At 48.8% G+C, this 24,986-nt stretch overlaps 1 protein-coding gene across 2 annotated transcripts in view; it reads right to left on the reverse strand.

Annotated features, from left to right (window-relative positions):
• The window catches only part of tnksa (tankyrase, TRF1-interacting ankyrin-related ADP-ribose polymerase a), a 155,026-nt gene that overhangs the window by 11,928 nt on the left and 118,112 nt on the right, over positions 1–24,986 (reverse strand). For both annotated transcript variants that reach the window (XM_045692441.2, XM_045692440.2), the window contains 11 exons: positions 21,455–21,549; positions 21,206–21,272; positions 20,272–20,458; positions 19,944–20,065; positions 19,757–19,848; positions 19,566–19,644; positions 14,923–15,094; positions 14,405–14,484; positions 11,705–11,850; positions 7,234–7,399; positions 3,967–4,186 (listed from right to left, as the gene is read on the reverse strand). In XM_045692441.2, the coding sequence (XP_045548397.2) occupies positions 3,967–4,186; positions 7,234–7,399; positions 11,705–11,850; positions 14,405–14,484; positions 14,923–15,094; positions 19,566–19,644; positions 19,757–19,848; positions 19,944–20,065; positions 20,272–20,458; positions 21,206–21,272; positions 21,455–21,549 (1,426 nt within the window). The remainder of the gene's footprint in view (positions 1–3,966; positions 4,187–7,233; positions 7,400–11,704; positions 11,851–14,404; positions 14,485–14,922; positions 15,095–19,565; positions 19,645–19,756; positions 19,849–19,943; positions 20,066–20,271; positions 20,459–21,205; positions 21,273–21,454; positions 21,550–24,986) is intronic.

Genomic DNA, 24,986 nt, shown 5'->3' on the forward strand with positions numbered 1-24,986 from the left:
CCCTCTGCCCCGCTCCCCTCTGCCCCTCTGCGCCGCTCCCCTCTTCTGCACCGCTCCCCTCTTCTGCACCGCTCCCCTCTTCTGCACCTCTGCCCTCTTCTGCACCTCTGCCCTCTTCTGCACCTCTGCCCCTCTTCTGCACCTCTGCACCGCTCCCCTCTGTCCCTCTGCACCGCTCCCCTCTGTCCCTCTGCACCGCTCCCCTCTGTCCCGCTCCCCTCTGTCCCTCTTCACCGCTCCCCTCTGCCCCTCTGCACCGCTCCCCTCTGCCCCTCTGCACCGCTCCCCTCTGTCCCTCTACACCGCTCCCCTCTGCCCCGCTCCCCTCTGTCCCTCTGCACCGCTCCCCTCTGTCCCTCTGCACCGCTCCCCTCTGCCCCTCTGCACCGCTCCCTCTTCTGCACCGCTCCCCTCTTCTGCACCGCTCCCCTCTTCTGCACCGCTCCCCTCTTCTGCACCTCTGCCCCTCTTCTGCACCTCTGCCCCTCTTCTGCACCTCTGCCCCTCTGCACCGCTCCCCTCTGCCCCTCTGCACCGCTCCCCTCTGCCCCTCTGCACCGCTCCCCTCTTCTGCACCTCTGCCCCTCTGCCCCGCTCCCCTCTGTCCCTCTGCACCGCTCCCCTCTGTCCCTCTGCACCGCTCCCCTCTGTCCCTCTGTCCCTCTGCACCGCTCCCCTCTGTCCCGCTCCCCTCTGTCCCTCTGCACCGCTCCCCTCTGCCCCTCTGCACCGCTCCCCTCTGCCCCTCTGCACCGCTCCCCTCTGCCCCTCTGCACCGCCTCCCCCTCTGCACCGCTCCCCTCTGTCCCGCTCCCCTCTGCCCCTCTGCACCGCTCCCCTCTGCCCCGCTCCCCTCTGTCCCTCTGCACCGCTCCCCTCTGCCCCTCTGCACCGCTCCCCTCTGCCCCTCTGCACCGCTCCCCTCTGCCCCTCTGCACCGCTCCCCTCTGCCCCTCTGCACCGCTCCCCTCTGCCCCTCTGCACCGCTCCCCTCTGCCCCTCTGCACCGCTCCCCTCTGTCCCTCTGCACCGCTCCCCTATGTCCCGCTCCCCTCTGTCCCTCTGCACCGCTCCCCTCTGCACCGCTCCTCTCTGCACCGCTCCCCTCTGCCCCGCTCCCCTCTGCCCCTCTGCACCGCTCCCCTCTGCCCCCCTCTGTCCCTCTGCACCGCTCCCCTCTGCCCCTCTGCACCGCTCCCCTCTGCCCCTCTGCACCGCTCCCCTCTGTCCCTCTGCACCGCTCCCCTCTGTCCCGCTCCCCTCTGTCCCTCTGCACCGCTCCCCTCTGTCCCTCTGCACCGCTCCCCTCTGCCCCGCTCCCCTCTGCCCCTCTGCACCGCTCCCCTCTGCCCTGCTCCCCTCTGACCCGCTCCCCTCTGTCCCGCTCCCCTCTGTCCCTCTGCACCGCTCCCCTCTGCCCATCTGCACCGCTCCCCTCTGCCCCTCTGCACCGCTCCCCTCTGCCCCTCTGCAACGCTCCCCTCTGCCCCTCTGCACCGCTCCCCTCTGTCCCTCTGCACCGCTCCCCTCTGTCCCTCTGCACCGCTCCTCTCTGTCCCTCTGCACCGCTCCCCTCTTCTGCACCGCTCCCCTCTTCTGCACCGCTCCCCTCTTCTGCACCGCTCCCCTCTTCTGCACCGCTCCCCTCTTCTGCACCTCTGCCCCTCTTCTGCACCTCTGCCCCTCTTCTGCACCGCTCCCCTCTGCACCGCTCCCCTCTTCTGCACCTCTGCCCCTCTTCTGCACCTCTGCCCCTCTTCTGCACCTCTGCCCCGCTCCCCTCTGTCCCTCTGCACCGCTCCCCTCTGTCCCTCTGCACCGCTCCCCTCTGTCCCTCTGCACCGCTCCCCTCTGTCCCTCTGCACCGCTCCCCTCTGTCCCTCTGCACCGCTCCCCTCTGCCCCTCTGCACCGCTCCCCTCTGCCCCTCTGCACCGCTCCCCTCTGCCCCTTTGCACCGCTCCCCTCTGTCCCTCTGCACCGCTCCCCTCTGTCCCTCTGCACCGCTCCCCTCTGTCCCTCTGCACCGCTCCCCTCTGTCCCTCTGCACCGCTCCCCTCTGCCCCTCTGCACCGCTCCCCTCTTCTGCACCGCTCCCCTCTTCTGCACCGCTCCCCTCTTCTGCACCGCTCCCCTCTTCTGCACCGCTCCCCTCTTCTGCACCGCTCCCCTCTTCTGCACCTCTGCCCCTCTTCTGCACCTCTGCCCCTCTTCTGCACCTCTGCCCCTCTGCACCGCTCCCCTCTGCCCCTCTGCACCGCTCCCCTCTTCTGCACCTCTGCCCCTCTGCCCCGCTCCCCTCTGTCCCTCTGCACCGCTCCCCTCTGTCCCTCTGTCCCTCTGCACCGCTCCCCTCTGTCCCGCTCCCCTCTGTCCCTCTGCACCGCTCCCCTCTGCCCCTCTGCACCGCTCCCCTCTGCCCCTCTGCGCCCCCTTCTCCACATTACTCCTCTCCCCTCCAGGACATAGTCTATCAACACTCATTATTGACCTCAGGTCTCCCCACTGGAAGCCCGAGGTAGGGGGAGCGGGGGAATCTATCAAATGGCGCACCTGTAACTTTGTACAGTACTAATGCAATTAGTTGTGCAATTTAGTTTGTGTTTCTTGTTTGAAGTACAATAGTGTAATAATCAGGATGTCTTCTTTATAAGTTGTTATTCTATTTGTGTATTTGGTGATATAGGATTTGTGCAATTTAGTTTTGTGTTTTCTGTTAGCAATAGGGTAATAGTGTAATAATTTGATAATTTTTATTTGTATTTATATACTACAATTTGTTTCTATTCGTCTTTGCTACTTCTTTTTGATATTTATGAATGTTATGATTATTTATTTGTGTTGTTCCAAAGCAGGGAGCCATACAAGCTAAACTGCCACTGGTTAACAGATATACATCACGTCTTCATTTCTCCTGTGCTGAATGAAGGTTAAGTTAACTGTGAAAACAAGCTGTGGTAGAAATGGAGTGGCACAGCGGTCTAAGGCACTGCTAGAGGAGTCACTACAGACCTGGGTTTGATCCCGGGCTGCATCACAACCAGCCGTGATCGGGAGTCCCATAGGCCGTCTCCCAGCGTCGTCCAGGTTAGGGGAGGGTTTGGCCGGGGTAGGCCGTCATTGTAAATAAGAATTTGTTCTTAACTGACTTGCCTAGTTAAATAAAGGTGAAATAAATAAATAAAAGATAGATTGCGCTGGTGTGAGACTGAGGGAAGGCTTCGCTGCACCTCCACAACCTAGAGAGAGGTCATACTGCAGGGTGTCCACCCACTCTGCCCAGACTGGGGGAAACGCTCTTTAGTGATGTCATTTCACATCTCATCCTTATGTTATAAAAAACATTTTACCAAGACAAATATGATTGTTCATGTTCTGAATCGTTCAGTGGGGTCTTTCTCTACCATATTATTAACATTATATCTAAAAAGTCGGATTTTGTAACCTAATACATCCCATAATATGCACTTAGTGCTGTTGACAGAGCGCTGCCACTTTCTCTTTATATTGTAGTAAAACGTGGTGTGGGTTGTGTCAGGTCAGCTGTTGTCCCAGGCCGGGGCTGTTTCCTATCCCCTACTGTGACTGTTAGTTCCTCTCACCCATCTGTTGTCCCCCCTCCAATGAGCCACAGCCTCCCAGCTTCACACAGACACAGGGAGGGCAGACTGGCCCCACAGCCCGACCATCTGGGCACACTGGGGGAGTCTACAATCACACCTAGCTTCAGCTTGTAAACACAGTGGGTCCATGAGATTACATTGGCAGACCTACTTCAGCCAGTTACTCAGGAGACTGAGTGGTCTCTACATGGTAAATCATTTAACAATTGATCAAATCTGGCCCTTTTGACAAGTATAACTGACACTGTTATTTGTTAACAGAACTTGATATTTAGCAACAGAAGTCAAACTGGGTGGGTCACGTCTGTATGTACCCCTGGCTATGTCTTGGTGGCCAGTCTTACCTGCAAGGTGCAGGGGGGTGGAGTTGCGTCCCTGTGTGTCTCTACAGTTGATGTTCTCTGGGCTGCAGAGTTTCTGGACGCGGGCCAGACAGCCCTTCTTCGCAGCATCCAGCAGGGCAGCATCTCCTCTCAGCAGGTCCTGGATGTCCGTGTCCCCCTCCTTCACCATGTCCAGAGGAGTGTTTCCATCACGGTTCTTCTTGGTCGGGTCTGCCCCATGCTGAGGGAACCAGCAGAGCAGAGAGGCTTGTCATGTATTGCTAAGGGACAGCAGTGAGTATAGCAGTGAGGAAATATGTACCTCTTGGCTGCTGCAGTGAATATGGGCTGGTGAACACATGGTTACCGGTTTCTTAAATACCAAAGTGAGAAACAGAGGGAGACAGGTTGAGAAAGCGTGTGATAACAACTTCTGAAATAACTCAGAATCTAAAAAAAAAAGTAATTTATTCAGCAGGGTTATTCTTATGATGTGCATCCAGTTTAATGGAACACTTCTCCCCTCTAACTATGAGGTGTGAAGTTATATGCTCCAGCAGCTCTTAGCGTTTTTATATGCTAATGCAATCAAAAATAACTCCCCAGTTTACAGCTCAGATGCACATGTTTCACATATTTTCTAAGTCATAAACTAGCCCTGCTTAACCCTGATGAGAAGGAAAACATTACACATCCTGCTCACTCCAGTGATCAAATCATGACCAGAGGTGGAATGAAAATAAGCCATAAAACACTAGTGTTTTTCCTGTCTATTATTCAGCCGTAATAAAGTCTTTAACTACCAATGGGCTTCAGCATGTGATCAAATAAACTGACTAAACTGTTATGACTTTCTACAGTACCTCTCTGTAAAAGGTATTTAAGGAGAGAGAGAGAGACCCAAACCTTCCAGAACAAAGCCATCACCTACAGAGATGAACCTGGAGAAGAGAGTCCCCTAAGCAAGCTGGTCCTGGGGCTCTGTTCACAAACACAGACCCCACAGAGCCCCAGGACAGCAACACAATTAGACCCAACCAAATCATGAAAATACAAAAAGATAACTACAGCAAACTAGAATTCTATTTGGCCCTAAACAGAGAGTACACAGTGGCAGAATACCTGACCACAGTGACTGACCCAAAGTTAAGGAAAGCTTTGACTATGTACAGACTCAGTGAGCATAGCCTTGCTATTGAGAAAGGCCGCCGTAGGCAGACCTGGTTCTCAAGAGAAGACAGGCTATGTGCACACTGCCCACAAAATGAGGTGGAAACTGAGCTGCACTTCCTAACCTCCTACCAAATGTATGACCATATTAGAGACACATATTTTCCTCAGATTACACAGACACACAAAGAATTTGAAAACAAACCCAATCTTTATAAACTCCCATATCTATTGGGTGAAATAGCACAGTGTGTCATCACAGCAGCAAGACTTGTGACGTGTTACCAAAACAAAAGGGCAACCAGTGAAGAACAAACACCATTGTAAATACAACCCATATTTATGTTTAATTATTTCCCCTTTTGTACTTTAACCTGTTAGGGCTAGGGGGCAGTATTGACACGGCCGGATAAAAAACGTACCTGATTTAATCTGGTTACTACTCCTGCCCAGTAACTAGAATATGCATATAATTATTGGCTTTGGATAGAAAACACCCTAAAGTTTCTAAAACTGTTTGAATGGTGTCTGTGAGTATAACAGAACTCATATGGCAGGCAAAAACCTGAGAAGATTCTGAACAGGAAGTGGCCTGTCTGACAAGTTGTTGTTCATCTTGGCTCTTTTTATTGAAGACTGAGGATCTTTGCTGTAACGTGACACTTCCTACGGCTCCCATAGGCTCTCAGAGCCCGGGAAAAAGCTGAATGATATCGAGGCAGCCCCAGGCTGAAACACATTATCGCGTTTGGATAGTGGCTGGTCAGAGTACTCTGAGACTCAGGCGCGTGCACGAGGGCACGAGATGTTTTTATTTTCTCTCTCTTTGTACGTATACACGCTTTCCCGGTCGGAATATTATCGCTTTTTTACGCGAAAAATTGCATAAAAATTGATTTTAAAAAGCGGTTGACATGCTTCGAAGTACGGTAATGGAATATTTAGAATTTTTTTGTCACGAAATGCGCCATGCTCGTCACCCTTATTTACCCTTTCGGATAGTGTCTTGAACGCACGAACAAAACGCCGCTATTTGGATATAACAATGGATTATTTGGGACCAAACCAACATTTGTTATTGAAGTAGAAGTCCTGGGAGTGCATTCTGACGAAGAACAGCAAAGGTAATAACATTTTTCTTATAGTAAATCTGACTTTGGTGAGTGCTAAACTTGCTGGGTGTCTAAATAGCTAGCCCTGTGATGCCGGGCTATCTACTCAGAATATTGCAAAATGTGCTTTCACCGAAAAGCTATTTTAAAATCGGACATATCGAGTGCATAGAGGAGTTCTGTATCTATAATTCTTAAAATAATTGTTATGTTTTTTTGTGAACGTTTATCGTGAGTAATTTAGTAAATTCACCGGCAGTGTTCGGTCGGAATGCTAGTCACATGCTAATGTAAAAAGCTGGTTTTTGATATAAATATGAAGTTGATTGAACAAAACATGCATGTATTGTATAACATAATGTCCTAGGGTTGTCATCTGATGAAGATCATCAAAGGTTAGTGCTGCATTTAGCTGTGGTTTGGGTTTATGTGACATTATATGCTAGCTTGAAAAATGGGTGTCTGATTATTTCTGGCTGGGTACTCTGCTGACATAATCTAATGTTTTGCTTTCGTTGTAAAGCCTTTTTGAAATCGGACAGTGTGGTTAGATTAACGAGAGTCTTGTCTTTAAAATGGTGTAAAATAGTCATATGTTTGAAAAATTGACGTTTTTGCATTTTTGAGGTATTTGAATATCGCGCCACGGGATTACACTGGCTGTTGAGTAGGTGGGACGCAAGCGTCCCACCTAGCCCATAGAGGTTAACTATTTGCACATAATATGACATTAGAAATGTCTTTATTCTTTTGAAACTTTTGTGAGTGCAATGTTTACTGTTCATTTGTGTTGTTGATTATCTACTTCACTTGCTTTGGAAATGTTAACTTATGTTTCCCATGCCAATAAAGCCCTTACAAAAGAGAGAGAGAGAGACACAGACTCAGAGAGACCGAGAGAGAGACAGAGACAGGGGTTGAGAACGTGTGATAGCCTCCAGAGATATTTTCAATGACAAACTCTGTTGTAGAATCCCAAAGGCCTGAGTTCAGTGGTGTACAGTACCTTGAGGAGCAGCTTGCAGATCTCGTATTTGCCCTTGGCTGCAGCCTCGTGGAGAGGAGTGAACTTCCACAGGTCTGCCACGTTCACCGACGCCCCGTGTCTCACCAGCAACTCAGCCACCTCATAGTGACCATAGGAACAGGCGTTGTGCAGGGGCACCAGACCTCTGTAGAGAGAGACAGAGAGAAAGAGATGGATTGAAAGAGACGGAGAGAGAGATACATCGATGGAGAGAGAGATGGCAAGGCAGAGAGAGGGAGACAAAGTCAGAAGGGGGAGAGAGACAAAGTCAGGAGGGGAGGGAGAGAGAGAGAGAGACAAAGTCAGAAGGGGAGTGAGAGAGAGAGAGAGACAAAGTCAGAAGGGGAGTGAGAGAGAGAGAGAGACAAAGTCAGAAGGGGAGAGAGAGAGAGACAAAGTCAGAAGGGGAGAGAGGGAGAGACAAAGTCAGAAGGAGAGAGAGGGAGAGACAAAGTCAGAAGGGGGGGAGAGAGAGAGACAAAGTCAGAAGGAGAGAGAGGGAGAGACAAAGTCAGAAGGGGGGGAGAGAGAGAGACAAAGTCAGAAGGAGAGAGAGGGAGAGACAAAGTCAGAAGGGGAGAGAGAGAGACAAAGTCAGAAGGAGAGAGAGGGAGAGACAAAGTCAGAAGGGGGGGAGAGAGAGAGACAAAGTCAGAAGGAGAGAGAGGGAGAGACAAAGTCAGAAGGGGGGGAGAGAGAGAGACAAAGTCAGAAGGAGAGAGAGGGAGAGACAAAGTCAGAAGGGGGGGAGAGAGAGAGAGAAAGTCAGAAGGGGGGAGAGAGGGGGAGAGCCAGTCAGAAGGGGGGAGAGAGAGGGAGAGCCAGTCAGAAGGGGGGAGAGAGAGGGAGAGCCAGTCAGAAGGGGGGAGAGAGAGGGAGAGCCAGTCAGAACGGGGGAGAGAGAGGGAGAGCCAGTCAGAAGGGGGGAGAGAGAGGGAGAGCCAGTCAGAAGGGGGGAGAGAGAGAGAGACAAAGTCAGAAGGGGGGAGAGAGAGAGAGAAGGGGGGAGAGAGAGAAGGGGGGAGAGAGAGAGAGAAGGGGAAGAGAGAGAGAGAGAAGGGGGGAGAGAGGGAGTCAGAAGGGGGGAGAGAGAGAGTCAGAAGGGGGGGAGAGAGAGAGTCAGAAGGGGGGAGAGAGAGAGAGTCAGAAGGGGGGAGAGAGAGAGAGTCAGAAGGGGGGAGAGAGAGAGAGTCAGAAGGGGGAGAGAGAGAGAGTCAGAAGGGGGAGAGAGAGAGACAGAAGGGGGAGAGAGAGAGACAGAAGGGGGAGAGAGAGAGTCAGAAGGGGGGAGAGAGAGAGAGTCAGAAGGGGGGAGAGAGAGAGAGTCAGAAGGGGGGAGAGAGAGATAGTCAGAAGGGGGGAGAGAGAGAGAGTCAGAAGGGGGAGAGAGAGAGAGAGTCAGAAGGGGGGAGAGAGAGAGAGTCAGAAGGGGGGAGAGAGAGAAGGGGGGAGAGAGAGAAGGCGGGAGAGAGAGAGAGAGTCAGAAGGGGGGAGAGAGTCAGAAGGGGGGAGAGAGACAGAAGGGGGGAGAGAGACAGAAGGGGGGCGAGAGAGAGAGAGTCAGAAGGGCGGAGAGAGAGAGAGAGTCAGAAGGGCGGAGAGAGAGAGAGAGAGAGAGAGAGAGTGAGAGCGAGAGTCAGAAGGGCGGGGAGAGAGAGAGAGAAGGGCGGAGAGAGAGAGTCAGAAGGGCGGAGAGAGAGAGAGAGAGAAGGGGAGAGAGAGAGAGAGAGAAGGGGAGAGAGAGAGAGAGAGAGAGAGGAGAAGGGGAGAGAGAGAGAGAAGGGGAGAGAGAGAGACAGAAGGGGAGAGAGAGAGTTAGAAGATGAGCCTCCTCCTACTCTGTAATGTCTATGGTCTAATATTAGAGATGTAGCCAGAGGGCACACTACAGAGACATGTCGTGATATATTGTAACCAAGTGAGAGAGACTGTTATTTCTTCAAACAATTATACTTTAATATCGATTCATTATTGCAATAATGGAGCTGGTCAACAATCACCCGGAGGTGATCGCTGAGAACCCAATCAGCAGAACTGAGCAACAGCATTTTATAGTTAACTTCTTAAAATGTAGGGGGCAGTATTTTCACGGCCGGATGAAAATCGTACCCAAATTAAACTGGTTACTACTCTGGCCCAGAAACTAGAATATGCATATTATTAGTAGATTTGGATAGAAAACACTCTGAAGTTTCTAAAACTGTTTGAATGGTGTCTGTGAGTATAACAGAACTCATATGGCAGGCAAAAACCAGAGAAAAATTCAACCAGGAAGTGGGAGATCTGAGAATTGTAGTTCTTCTTTCTAATCCCTATCAGAACTACAGTGTCTGTGGGGTCACGTTGCACTTCTTAAGGCTTCCATTGGCTGTCAAAAGCCTTCAGAAAGTTTTTTCATCCGTCTCCTGTAACCGGGCAGAGAATAGGAGCTCAGTCAATGAGTGGACTGCCTGGGGACAAAGGGATTGATGATGTGCGATCCCGCAAGTGCGCCGTTCCTTCTTTTTCTTCTTGAATGAATATGCTATTGTCCGGTTGGAATATTATCACATTTTTACGTTAAAAATACCATAAAGATTGATTTTAAACAACGTTTGACATGCTTCTACTAACGGTAATGGAATATTTTGACTTTTCGTGTCTCGAATTGCGCTCGCGCATTATGCCTTTGGATAGTGACCTGAACGCACGAACAAAACGGAGGTATTTGGTCATAAATATGGATTATTTCGAAGAAAAACAACATTTCTTGTGGAAGTAGCAGTCCTGGGAGTGCATTCTGACGAAGATCAGCAAAAGTAAGAGAATATTTATAATACTAATTCTGAGTTTAGGTGACCCCAGAACTTGGCGGGTGTCTGTATAGCTTGCTTTGATGGCGAGCTATGTACTCAGAATATTGAAAAATGTGCTTTCGCCGAAAAGCTATTTTAAAATCTGACACAGCGGTTGCATAAAGGTGTACTGTATCTATAATTCTTAAAATAATTGTTATGTATTCTGTCAACGTTTATGAGTATTTTTGTAAATTGATGTGGTCATTCACCAGAAGTTTTGGTGGGAATACATTTTCTGAACATCACGCGCCAATGTAAAATGCTGTTTTTGGATATAAATATGAACTTTATCGAACAAAACATTCATGTATTGTGTAACATGATGTCCTAGGAGTGTCATCTGATGAAAATCGTCAAAGGTTAGTGCTTCATTTAGCTGTGTTTTGGGTTTTTGTGACATATATCCTTGCTTGGAAAATGGCTGTGTGGTTATTTTTGTCTATGTACTCTCCTAACATAATCTAATGTTTTGCTTTCGCTGTAAAGCCTTTTTGAAATCGGACAATGTGGTTATATTAAGGAGAAGTTTATCTTTAAAATGGTGTAAAATAGTCGTATGTTTGAGAAATTGAAATTATGATATTTTTGCTGTTTTGTATTTCGCGCCATGCGATTTCACTGGCTGTTGAATAGTGTGGGACGGTTACGTCCCACCTTGCCCAGAGAAGTTAAGACACATGCTCCTGAATACGTGACAAACAACAGATGTGTGGAATGGGTCAAAAGGTTAGGATTTGTATTAAAGAAATGAATAATTCACATCAGATAGTATCTGCTGTGAAGACTGTTCTCATTGTATAGAAACCAGGGGTTAGCTCCCAAGACAATGTTATTGTTATCAGCTATCCAGACCAGAGACATCTCCTCCCTGGTAGCTCATAGTACACAAATACCAATTCAATCTATGGAATGCAGGCTGTAGGTTTTATCACCATCATAAATCAATTACCAGCTCCAAGCCCCAGAGGCCCAACTCAGTCCACACAGACAAAGATGAGAGAGTACTGAGAATCCTTATTCGATGCAAAAACAGTATTTTACAACATAATCTTGTCATTTTCTACCATAGACATAACATTCTATATCATCAGGGGAGTGGTGAAGCAGAGAAGATGAAAGCACTGTAGAGAAAGGAGATAGACAGACATGCAGATTCCTGAGCTAATAGACAGCTACACACAGACAGATAGGGAGAGAAAGAAAGACCGATAGCCAGCCAGCCAACCAACCAACCAGAGAGAGAGTCAGAAGGGCGGAGAGAGAGAGAGAGAGAAGGGGGGGAGAGAGAGAGAGAGAGAGAGGGGAGAGGGAGAGAGAGAGAGAGAGAGAGAGAGAGAGAGAGAGAGTCTGGCTGGCTTGTTGGCTGCCTGACTGACTATCTATCTCTCTAGCCATCAAGCCAGAGAGATAGATAGTCAGTCAGCCATCTAGCCATCAAGCCAGAGAGATAGATAGTCAGTCAGCCATCTAGCCATCAAGCCAGAGAGATAGATAGTCAGTCAGCCATCTAGCCATCAAGCCAGAGAGATAGATAGTCAGTCAGCCATCTAGCCATCAAGTCAGAGAGATAGATAGTCAGTCAGCCAGGCAGCCAACAAGCCAGCCAGACTCACCCCTTGTCTTTAGCGTGGACGTCGGCCCCATGATGCAGCAGGTACTCCACCACTGCCACACGGTTGTAGCCGGCGGCGAAGTGCAGCGGAGTGGAGTGACGACCCTCCAGGTCCCGACAATTCACATTCTGTGGAGAACACAATGACTGCAAGGAGAGAGAGAGAGAACCGGTTTACATTCCGACAGCAGCACAGGCAGTCTGCAGAGAGAGTGAGTGAGAGTGGAAAATTAGAAACACACTCAGTTTCCATTCTAACATTCAGTTAACAGCAGCACAGGCAGTCTGATACTGATACAGTCAGTATGTTATGTTTGGTGTGGTTGCATATGACTGAACGGCAAAAACAAAAGTGGGGTATCAACCCAAAGGTTGCGCGTTCAAAACTTATCACAGACAACATTAGTATTTAAGCTAATGCAAATACTTACTACTTTTTAGCTACATTGCAACTACTTAGCATGTTCGCCAACCCTTCCCTTAACCTTAACCCTAACCATAAACCCTAGCCTAGCTAACATTAGCCACCAAGCCACCTAACGTTAGCGTTAGCCACCTAGCTATTGTTAGCCACATCAAATTGGATTCGTAACATACAGTGCCTTGCGAAAGTATTCGGCCCCCTTGAACTTTGACCTTTTGCCACATTTCAGGCTTCAAACATAAAGATATAAAACTGTATTTTTTTGTGAAGAATCAACAACAAGTGGGACACAATTATGAAGTTGAACGAAATTTATTGGATATTTCTAACTTTTTTTAACAAATAAAAAACTGAAAAATTGGCCGTGCAAAATTATTCAGCCCCTTTACTTTCAGTGCAGCAAACTCTCTCCAGAAGTTCAGTGAGGATCTCTGAATGATCCAATGTTGAACTAAATGACTAATGATGATAAATAGAATCCACCTGTGTGTAATCAAGTCTCCGTATAAATGCACCTGCTCTGTGATAGTCTCAGAGGTCCGTTTAAAGCGCAGAGAGCATCATGAAGAACAAGGAACACACCAGGCAGGTCCGAGATACTGTTGTGGAGAAGTTTAAAGCCGGATTTGGATACAAAAAGATTTCCCAAGCTTTAAACATCCCAAGGAGCACTGTGCAAGCGATAATATTGAAATGGAAGGAGTATCAGACCACTGCAAATCTACGAAGACCCGGCCGTCCCTCTAAACTTTCAGCTCATACAAGGAGAAGACTGATCAGAGATGCAGCCAAGAGGCCCATGATCACTCTGGATGAACTGCAGAGATCTACAGCTGAGGTGGGAGACTCTGTCCATAGGACAACAATCAGTCGTATACTGCACAAATCTGGCCTTTATGGAAGAGTGGCAAGAAGAAAGCCATTTCTTAAAGATATCCATAAAAAGTGTTGTTTAAAGTTTGCCACTAGCCAGCTGGGAGACACACGAAACATGTGGAAGAAGGTGCTCAGGTCAGATGAAACCAAAATCGAACTTTTTGGCAACAATGCAAAACGTTATGTTTGGCGTAAAAGCAACACAGCTCATCACCCTGAACACACCATCCCCACTGTCAAACATGGTGGTGGCAGCATCATGGTTTGGGCCTGCTTTTCTTCAGCAGGGGCAGGGAAGATGGTTAAAATTGATGGGAAGATGGATGGAGCCAAATACAGGACCATTCTGGAAGAAAACCTGATGGAGTCTGCAAAAGACCTGAGACTGGGACGGAGATTTGTCTTCCAACAAGACAATGATCCAAAACATAAAGCAAAATCTACAATGGAATGGTTCACAAATAAACATATCCAGGTGTTAGAATGACCAAGTCAAAGTCCAGACCTGAATCCAATCGAGAATCTGTGGAAAGAACTGAAAACTGCTGTTCACAAACGCTCTCCATCCAACCTCACTGAGTTCGAGCTGTTTTGCAAGGAGGAATGGGCAAAAATTTCAGTCTCTCGATGTGCAAAACTGATAGAGACATACCCCAAGCGACTTACAGCTGTAATCACAGCATAAGGTGGCGCTACAAAGTATTAACTTAAGGGGGCTGAATAATTTTGCACGCCCAATTTTTCAGTTTTTTATTTGTTAAAAAAGTTTGAAATATCCAATAAATTTCGTTCCACTTCATGATTGTGTCCCACTTGTTGTTGATTCTTCACAAAAAATTACAGTTTTATATCTTTATGTTTGAAGTCTGAAATTTGGCAAAAGGTCGAAAAGTTCAAGGGGGCCGAATACTTTCGCAAGGCACTGTACCATTTCGCTGTACGAATTGCAATTCGTAACATATAAGAATTGTAATTCGTAAAATACCACATAATTTGTAACATATCAAAAGAATTGTAATTCATAAAACACAAAATAATTTGTAACATATTGTACGAATGGCAATTCTTAACATATACGAAATGATGGACATCCATAAATGAATACATACCATAAGAAACGTAACATATCATACTAATGGAGTTTCCCAGATGTACATTTACTATGTTGCGTCTACCCCTGAGTGCAGGTTGGGAGTTGAAGGTGATGCAGTCCAGTGAGTTCACATACCAAGACAAAGAGTAGTAGAAAATCCAATAACAGTTTCCATATCAACGGGTCCTGTGCATGTCATGTAAGCTTGTGTATTAGCCTTCTTTTTCTTGTGAGTCAGCTAGCTATGCCAGCGAGTAAGGACCACACAGACGCACGGACACACACACACACTTAAATGAGAATCCTACCTTCACAGTGTCCAGATCTCCAGCTTTAGCTGCCTCCAGGAGTTGATAGTCAACATCAGAGTTCCTCACTGGTACATTTTCTGGGCAAGAAAAAAAAAAGAACATGACATAATCACCAACCAGTGTCTCAGTGGAATACAATCCCAGCCAGCAGAAAGGTCACTGCACAGTCGCTTTCCATGGAAGACACAGCGATGGAACCGACAAAGACTGTCTGAATAGAATGGAGAGGAGATAAAGGTAAATAAACACAAACCCACACCACAGGAGGTTGGTGGCACCATAATTGGGGAGGACAGGCTAGTGGTAATGACTGGAGAAATCAGTGGAATGGTATCAAATACATCAAACATGTGGATTCTATGTGTTTGATGCCATTCCATTAGCTCCTTTCCAGCCATTATTATGAGCCATCCTCCCCTCAGCAGCCTCCACTGACCCGCACATATTCAGAGCTGTCAGGCACACACATATATTCTCTCTCTTGCTGTCTCTCTCCCTCTGTAGTCTCTCCGTACCACTGAGTATCTGCTGCACGGCCTCGTTGCCCATCTGTGAGGCGGTGAATCCCTGTAGTGAGAGGATGGAGGTGTCTGCGCCGTAGCTCAGCAGCAGTCTGCAGGTCTGGATGTGTCCTGCCATGGCAGCACGGTGCAGGGCTGTCTGCCCCAGGGTGTCCAGTGCATTCATCTGGGAGACAGGGAATGAGTGAGGAGATGGGTTGTGGGGATTGAGGTGTGCTGTGAGTGAATTTTCCCCAGCTGAGCCCTAAGGCTGCTAGAGCTCTTCAGAGACTATCAGCCCCAAGCAGGAACTGGGAGTGTGTTTGCGTGCACATCCATTTTGTGTGTGTGTGTGTGTGTGTGTGTGTGTATGTGAGCGTTTTTGGGAGGTCTACTGCATATGTAAATGTATATGTGTCTATAAGAGCATGCATATCTAAGTTTGCTTCCTGACAGACTTGTATTTATTCATTCAGCACTGTCTCCGTTTCTCTTAGCTCCTGGGATGTCCTCATTTGATTCAACTCCAATGAAAGGGGAGGCTCTGCTTAGAACAACACTGCACAGCCCTGCTCCCCACAGACACACTGATCTGAGCGCAGCAGCAAAATTCCAATACTAGGCACTGCTCGACTGTGTTAACTGCACAGCCAGCCAGGCAGTCAGGCAGGCACGTGCTGCTATTTACTTTGGATGGCTGAAGGGATGGATGGCTGAGGATGGCTGAAGGGATGGGTGGCTGAGGATGGCTGAAGGTATAGGTGGCTGAGGATGGCTGAAGGGATATATGGCTGAGGATGGCTGAAGGGATGTATGGCTGAGGATGGCTGAAGGGATGTATGGCTGAGGATGGCTGAAGGGATGTATGGCTGAGGATGGCTGAAGGGATGTATGGCTGAGGATGGCTGAAGGGATGTATGGCTGAGGATGGGTGAAGGGATGTATGGCTGAGGATGGCTGAAGGGATGTATGGCTGAGGATGGCTGAAGGGATGTATGGCTGAGGATGGCTGAAGGGATGTATGGCTGAGGATGGCTGAAGGGATGTATGGCTGAGGATGGCTGAAGGGATGTATGGCTGAGGATGGCTGAAGGGATGGATGGCTGAGGATGGGTGAAGGGATGTATGGCTGAAGGGATGTATGGCTGAAGGGATGTATGGCTGAAGGGATGGATGGCTGAAGGGATGGATGGCTGAAGGGATGGATGGCTGAAGGGATGGATGGCTGAAGATGGCTGAAGCGATGGATGGCTGAAGGGATGGATGGCTGAAGGGATGGATGGCTGAGGATGGCTGAAGGGATGTATGGCTGAAGGGATGGATGGCTGAAGGGATGGATGGCTGAAGGGATGGATGGCTGAGGATGGGTGAAGGGATGGATGGCTGAGGTGAATACTGTTTACTTTGGATGTCTGTACCCCCTGTCATGCTCCCTACCCAGCTAACTGGTGCTGGGTCTCTGTGGGGGATCGCTACCTGCACTCATGACTTTGAAAGGACAAGCCAGACATGACGGTTAAAGTACCACTGTGTGTAGAGGCTTCTCTTTTCTGGATAGCTGCTCAACGAATGCTGCTGTCAAAAGCACCAAAGAGCCTCTGTTATGTCTGTCTCGGCCGTGTTTCTTTAGAAAGCAATATAAAACATACAACACTGACACTATTGAAATAAATCTATCAAGGAAAGATATCAAGAGGATTCTCTTTAGTGGCTGTCTGGCTTTAAACAGCGTACACCTGGTGTGTGTCTTGCCCCAGGCCTGCATCAGAGAAGGACAGCCTGTTAAGGTGAGATCTTCAGGGGGGAATGGCAGGCTCTGAACACTCCATCCATTAGGTCATTCTTATCTGATGGAGCTCTCAGAACCAGACAGTCTTTTCCCGCTGTCCGGACTGTTGGTGCGTTAAGTAATACTATACGCGATTCAGCTCCAAAACAGGTGACTTCAGACTGCCACCCGACACTGGGAAGACAGATCTCTCTGTCTTTGGGTAGTTAGTTAGAGAAACATCATGCCTCCCAGGGTCTGGGTTCAATCAAATGGCCTCAGATTTACACTCGGATTAGGTGTTTGCATTGAACCTGCCCGTCTTTGCTGATACAAGTAGAAAGACCAGTAGAGAGGATGGGTGAAGGGATGGATGGATGGCTGAAGGGATGGATGGCTGAAGGGATGGATGGGTGAGGATGGGTGAAGGGATGGATGGGTGAGGAGATGGATGGATGGGTGAAGGGATGGATGGATGGGTGAGGATAGGAGAAGGGATGGATGGGTGAGGATGGGTGAAGGGATGGATGGGTGAGGATGGGTGAAGGGATGGATGGGTGAGGATGGGTGAATGGATGGATGGGTGAAGATAGGAGAAGGAATGGATGGGTGAGGATAGGAGAAGGGATGGATGGTTGAGGATAGGAGAAGGGATGGATGGTTGAGGATAGGAGAAGGGATGGATGGGTGAGGATAGGAGAAGGGATGGATGGGTGAGGATAGGAGAAGGGATGGATGGGTGAGGATAGGAGAAGGGATGGATGGGTGAGGATGGGTGAAGGGATGGATGGGTGAGGATGGGTGAGGATGGGTGAAGGGATGGATGGGTGAGGATGGGTGAAGGGATGGATGGGTGAGGATAGGAGAAGGGATGGATGGGTGAAGGGATGGATGGGTGAAGGGATGGATGGGTGAGGATAGGTGAAGGGATGGATGGGTGAGGATAGGTGAAGGGATGGATGGATGGTTGAGGATAGGAGAAGGGATGGATGGTTGAGGATAGGAGAAGGGATGGATGGTTGAGGATAGGAGAAGGGATGGATGGTTGAGGATAGGAGAAGGGATGGATGGGTGAGAATAAGAGAAGGGATGGATGGTTGAGGATAGGAGAAGGGATGGATGGGTGAGGATAGGAGAAGGGATGGATGGTTGAGGATAGGAGAAGGGATGGATGGGTGAGGATAGGAGAAGGGATGGATGGGTGAGGATGGGAGAAGGGATGGATGGGTGAGGATGGGTGAAGGGATGGATGGGTGAGGATAGGAGAAGGGATGGATGGGTGAAGGGATGGATGGGTGAAGGGATGGATGGGTGAGGATGGGTGAGGATGGGTGAAGGGATGGATGGGTGAGGATGGGTGAAGGGATGGATGGTGAAGGGATGGATGGGTGAAGGGATGGATGGGTGAGGATGGGTGAAGGGATGGATGGGTGAGGATGGTGAAGGGATGGATGGGTGAAGGGATGGATGGGTGAGGATGGGTGAAGGGATGGATGGGTGAGGATGGGTGAAGGGATGGATGGTGAAGGGATGGATGGTGAAGGGATGGATGGGATGGGTGAAGGGATGGATGGGTGAGGATGGGTGAAGGGATGGATGGTGAAGGGATGGATGGGTGAGGATGGGTGAAGGGATGGATGGTGAAGGGATGGATGGGTGAAGGGATGGATGGGTGAGGATGGGTGAAGGGATGGATGGTGAAGGGATGGATGGGTGAGGAGATGGATGGATGGGTGAAGGGATGGATGGGTGAGGATGGCTGAAGGGATGGATGGATGGGTGAGGCTGGGTGAAGGGATGGATGGATGGGTGAGGCTGGGTGAAGGGATGGATGGATGGGTGAGGATGGGTGAAGGGATGGATGGGTGAGGATGGGTGAAGGGATGGATGGGTGAGGATGGGTGAAGGGATGGATGGGTGAGGATGGCTGAAGGGATGGATGGGTGAGGATGGGTGAAGGGATGGATGGGTGAGGATGGCTGAAGGGATGGATGGGTGAGGATGGCTGAAGGGATGGATGGATGGGTGAGGCTGGGTGAAGGGATGGATGGATGGGTGAGGCTGGGTGAAGGGATGGATGGATGGGTGAGGATGGGTGAAGGGATGGATGGGTGAGGATGGGTGAAGGGATGGATGGGTGAGGATGGGTGAAGGGATGGATGGGTGAGGATGGCTGAAGGGATGGATGGGTGAGGATGGGTGAAGGGATGGATGGGTGAGGATGGCTGAAGGGATGGATGGCTGAAGGGATGGATGGATGGGTGAGGCTGGGTGAAGGGATGGATGGATGGGTGAGGATAGGAGAAGGGATGGATGGGTGAGGATGGGTGAAGGGATGGATGGGTGAGGATGGGTGAAGGGATGGATGGGTGAGGATGGGTGAAGGGATGGATGGGTGAAGATAGGATAAGGGATGGATGGGTGAGGATAGGAGAAGGGATGGATGGGTGAGGATAGGAGAAGGGATGGATGGGTGAGGATGGGTGAAGGGATGGATGGGTGAGGATGGGTGAAGGGATGGATGGGTGAGGATGGGTGAAGGGATGGATGGGTGAAGGGATGGATGGGTGAGGATGGGTGAAGGGATGGATGGGTGAGGATGGGTGAAGGGATGGATGGGTGAGGATGGGTGAAGGGATGGATGGTGAAGGGATGGATGGGTGAAGGGATGGATGGGTGAGGATGGGTGAAGGGATGGATGGGTGAGGATGGGTGAAGGGATGGATGGTGAAGGGATGGATGGGTGAAGGGATGGATGGGTGAGGATGGGTGAAGGGATGGATGGTGAAGGGATGGATGGTGAAGGGATGGATGGGTGAAGGGATGGATGGGTGAGGATGGGTGAAGGGATGGATGGTGAAGGGATGGATGGGTGAAGGGATGGATGTACCTTTGCTCCATGTTTCTGCAACACCTCCATGATGTCATTGTGTGCCCTCTCAGCAGCCACGTGGAGGGGAGTCATGAAGCTGCAGCGACAAAACGCACACATGCACCCACAGGTTTGAGTCCACATAGTCATGACATAAGTGGTTAGGGGATGAGGTCAGACAGAGGTCAGGTAAACAGGAAGACACTCACTCCTTGTTCTTCTCGTTGACGTTGGCACCTTTACGTAACAGCAGCTCTGTGACCTGCTTCCGCTTGGGGTGAGGAGAGGCCACTGAACAGTGCTGCAACATAAGAGGAGTTCATTTAACACTGTAGCCCTGTGTGGTGTGGTGGTAGTGTGTGTGTGTGTGTGTGGGGGGGTGTTTGTGTGTCTCACCAGTGCCGTCTCGTGGGTCTGTGGGTGTTTGAAGTTGATGATCTCTAGAGCAAGGGTCTTCTTGGCCTTGGCCATGTCTGCCTCCCGCGCTGCCTGGAGCAGAGAGTGACCCTTAAACTCATCTACACAACACACACAGGGTGGAGAGAAAGACGATGTCATCCAAACAGTTACACACACAACCCAAAACATTTTATTGGAGGGACAAACTATAATACCACTGTGACCATGTTTGTATGCATGTGAGTGTATTGTGTGGTCCTGTGTGACAGTGCATGTGTTTGTGTGTGTGTGTGTTTGTGTGTGTGAGAGAAGATGCTGTTCTCACAGGTGAGTCTCTCTTTGAGCTCTGGGGTGGGGGCCATGTCCACAGCACTCTTCCCGTGACAGTTGACCAGGGAGGGGTCGGCCCCGTGGCTCAGCAGCAGAGAACACACCTCCACGCGGTTCTTGGAGGCAGCTTCGTGGAGAGGGGTGAACTGCCACAGGTCCATGGCGTTCACACACGCTCCGTGCTACAGGAAACAGAGAGGGGTGTTAGACACAATCGATATTGTAAAGGAAAGAAAGTGGCAGGTAGGTGACATTAAGAGCAAAGATTTCGCTGAGGTCACGACTCAGGTGTTACCTCAGCACTGACGTGATATCTGACATCAAACATCAGGTGAGTGATGAGGGCTTCCCGTAGACTAGCCAGTCAGTCCTGAGACTTCAGCTTAAAGACCAACTCAGACAGGAAGTGAAAAAAGTCTGAGTGTTCTGTCAAAGGAACCCAGACAGGTTTTTCAGACAGTGACAGAGCTGCTACGAATCCCTCTGAAAACACCTGATAAAATAACAGCTTTCTCAGGACCCTCTATACAAGAGGTATTCAACTCTTACCCTACGAGGTCCGGAGCCTGCTGGTTTTCTGTTCTACCTGATTATGAGGGCTAAAATCAGTCCCTGGTTTGAGGGGAACAATGGAGAAAAAAAAGCAGTGGAACTGGCTTCGTGGTCCAGAGTTTAATTTGAGGGCTCTATAGCCTCTGAGCTAAAGGATTCTCCCTTTCATAATATATGCCATTTAACAGACGCTTTTATCCAAAGCAACTTACAGTCACGCGTGCATACATTTTAAGTATGGATGGTCCCAGGAATCAAACCCACTGTCCTGGTGTTGCAAGCATCATGCTCTACAAACTGAGTTCCACAGCCACACCATAACAAGCATGCCAGTGCACACACAAAGCAGAGACGAGGAGAAATGCGCCATTTCTTACCTTCAGCAGCAGTTCTGTCACTTCGTAGTGACCATAGGAACAGGCATTATGGAGAGGAACCAGACCCCTGAGGGTGAGAAGCACACATAGGCAACATTAGTTCACATACAAAACAGACTTTGTATATCTGTGTAATGAACAGCTCAGTTAGTTAGGTAAGGAGGTCAATGAAGTGTGAACTCAACATTTCAAAAACATTGGGGAGGGGGGGGGGGGACACGACACATGGCAAACAACAAACACACTTACCCTTTGTCCTTTGCATGTACGTCGGCACCGTGCTGTAGTAGGAGCTGTACTATTCTGACCCGGTTGTACCCTGCTGCCAGGTGGAGAGGGGTGGACTACAGAGGAGAAAAGAGAGAGGGAATGATCAGAATAAGACGAGGAAATCTGAGACGACACTTTCTACCTGACAAAACACCCCCTACTGGGCAAGAGCAGGAGGTGGATGCCCATGACCACACCTACAGCACCGTAGCACCGCTCCTCAGTGGTAGCCTGTGTGTGTGTCTCTGGGGAGAGAGGTTGATGGGAGATCCCAGAGAGGGAGGAATGGACTCAGGAGGATGGAACGTTTATCAGGAGGAGGTTCACTGAAACAGAACTACAATGAGCTCAGAACCAGAGAGTCAGCAACATAAAGAGCTGATCTGGGAGGAAATATCATTGTGATCATTATAGTTAAGACTTCAGGTGAAACCCCAGTGGGCTAGCCTGGGATATATGATTACACTGTTTATATATCCTTTCACATTTACTCACTTGTCTTTCGTTATTGTTTTCCAGAAGGAGGCTGTGTGTGTGTGTGTGTGTGTGTGTGTGTGTGTGTGTTATAACCTAAGTTATGTTTATCTCATCTCACAGACTCTGTCTTCCCACTGAATAGTCAAATAGCTTACATGACCTCATTTAAAATAATTAGTGTAATTAGGGAACTGCCAACTCAAGCTGGACCAAAAATGTGAATCAATGGCTTCACTCGTAGCAGCCATGTGAAAGCCTCTCTCAGCTGTTTCTGCATTGAGCAGAGTGCTCGACAGGTTAGAGTCAACAGCCAAGTAGTGAAGCGCTAGAACAATGGCTGCTGCCAAAACAAGACAGACAATTGGTGCTTTGGTGCCAGTTTGTTGGGCTGTCCTACAACTGTGATTCTGGTAAATCATGAAATTTAGCTAGCTACGTTTGTTGTGAAGAGGCAGTGGCTGATTTCAAGCAAACGCAGACAAAACAACAAACTTAAGGAGGAGCTCAAAGGAAAAGCTTCATGGCAGAGACAGCAGTAGTGGAGTTCTATCAACAGAACACACAGATGACTAGTGGAGCATCACTGGAACTCAGAGACAGCAGTAGTGGAGTTCTATCAACAGAACACACAGATGACTAGTGGAGCATCACTGGAACTCAGAGACAGCAGTAGTGGAGTTCTATCAACAGAACACACAGATGACTAGTGGAGCATCACTGGAACTCAGAGACAGCAGTAGTGGAGTTCTATCAACAGAACACACAGATGACTAGTGGAGCATCACTGGAACTCAGAGACAGCAGTAGTGGAGTTCTATCAACAGAACACACAGATGACTAGTGGAGCATCACTGGAACTCAGAGACAGCAGTAGTGGAGTTCTATCAACAGAACACACAGATGACTAGTGGAGCATCACTGGAACTCAGAGACAGCAGTAGTGGAGTTCTATCAACAGAACACACAGATGAATAGTGGAGCATCACTGGAACTCAGAGACAGCAGTAGTGGAGTTCTATCAACAGAACACACAGATGACTAGTGGAGCATCACTGGAACTCAGAGACAGGAGTAGTGGAGTTCTATCAACAGAACACACAGATGACTAGTGGAGCATCACTGGAACTCAGAGACAGGAGTAGTGGAGTTCTATCAACAGAACACACAGATGACTAGTGGAGCATCACTGGAACTCAGAGACAGGAGTAGTGGAGTTCTATCAATAGAACACACAGATGACTAGTGGAGCATCACTGGAACTCAGAGACAGGAGTAGTGGAGTTCTATCAACAGAACACACAGATGACTAGTGGAGCATCACTGGAACTCAGAGACAGCAGTAGTGGAGTTCTATCAACAGAACACACAGATGACTAGTGGAGCATCACTGGAACTCAGAGACAGCAGTAGTGGAGTTCTATCAACAGAACACACAGATGAATAGTGGAGCATCACTGGAACTCAGAGACAGCAGTAGTGGAGTTCTATCAACAGAACACACAGATGACTAGTGGAGCATCACTGGAACTCAGAGACAGCAGTAGTGGAGTTCTATCAACAGAACACACAGATGAATAGTGGAGCATCACTGGAACTCAGAGACAGCAGTAGTGGAGTTCTATCAACAGAACACACAGATGACTAGTGGAGCATCACTGGAACTCAGAGACAGCAGTAGTGGAGTTCTATCAACAGAACACACAGATGACTAGTGGAGCATCACTGGAACTCAGAGACAGCAGTAGTGGATTTCTATCAACAGAACACACAGATGAATAGTGGAGCATCACTGGAACTCAGAGACAGCAGTAGTGGAGTTCTATCAACAGAACACACAGATGACTAGTGGAGCATCACTGGAACTCAGAGACAGCAGTAGTGGAGTTCTATCAACAGAACACACAGATGAATAGTGGAGCATCACTGGAACTCAGAGACAGCAGTAGTGGAGTTCTATCAACAGAACACACAGATGACTAGTGGAGCATCACTGGAACTCAGAGACAGCAGTAGTGGAGTTCTATCAACAGAACACACAGATGACTAGTGGAGCATCACTGGAACTCAGAGACAGCAGTAGTGGAGTTCTATCAACAGAACACACAGATGACTAGTGGAGCATCACTGGAACTCAGAGACAGCAGTAGTGGAGTTCTATCAACAGAACACACAGATGACTAGTGGAGCATCACTGGAACTCAGAGACAGCAGTAGTGGAGTTCTATCAACAGAACACACAGATGACTAGTGGAGCATCACTGGAACTCAGAGACAGGAGTAGTGGAGTTCTATCAACAGAACACACAGATGACTAGTGGAGCATCACTGGAACTCAGAGACAGGAGTTAGTCTAGCGACCGTGCGTTGAGTGGATATGAGAGACTAAATAAAATTGTCACAGCCAGACAGTGAATAAAGAGGTACCACAAAAAAGAGTGGACCTCACCCCCTTCAGATATACTTTCTAGGTGATGAAAAAGTATGTGACTGGAGAATAATGAACAAAATAAAGAGACAAAACGTGCCAATGAAGAGTGCATAACATTTTCCTGCTTTCCACAATTAATAAGGAACTGTGTAAATTGTCCACCCATAGATAATTTACAACTCTTATCTGGTCTGGACAATATTACCAAAATGCAAAAAACAAAAAACAAACCTTCATAACATGCACATTATAATTACAACAGCGAAAGTAGACAATGACCCAAGTCCAAAACAAGGATAACAGGTGTGACAAGCTATAGTATGGCAGGGTGAGGTCCCAGTATGGCATTACAGGGGCCAACATACAGGGGAAGTATGTTGGCCCCGGTAATAAGCAGGCAATAAGGTGAAATCAGGAACACCTCCTACAGAAGAGGGTTCGTATCCCAGTGTTCTTTATCCTGACCCAAACCCCCCTCCACCCCAAATCATAACCTTAACCCAGGAAGCAATGGGAGGTTTGGTGGGTGGATGAAATGTGACCAACAAGAAGGCCAAGGTCCCAAAATGTGCACAAGGAGTCAGCTAAACTGAAAAAAAATCATAA

This window comes from Salmo salar, chromosome 13, assembly GCF_965601325.2.
Source record: "Salmo salar chromosome 13, fSalSal1, whole genome shotgun sequence".
Lineage (NCBI taxonomy): Eukaryota > Metazoa > Chordata > Actinopteri > Salmoniformes > Salmonidae > Salmo > Salmo salar.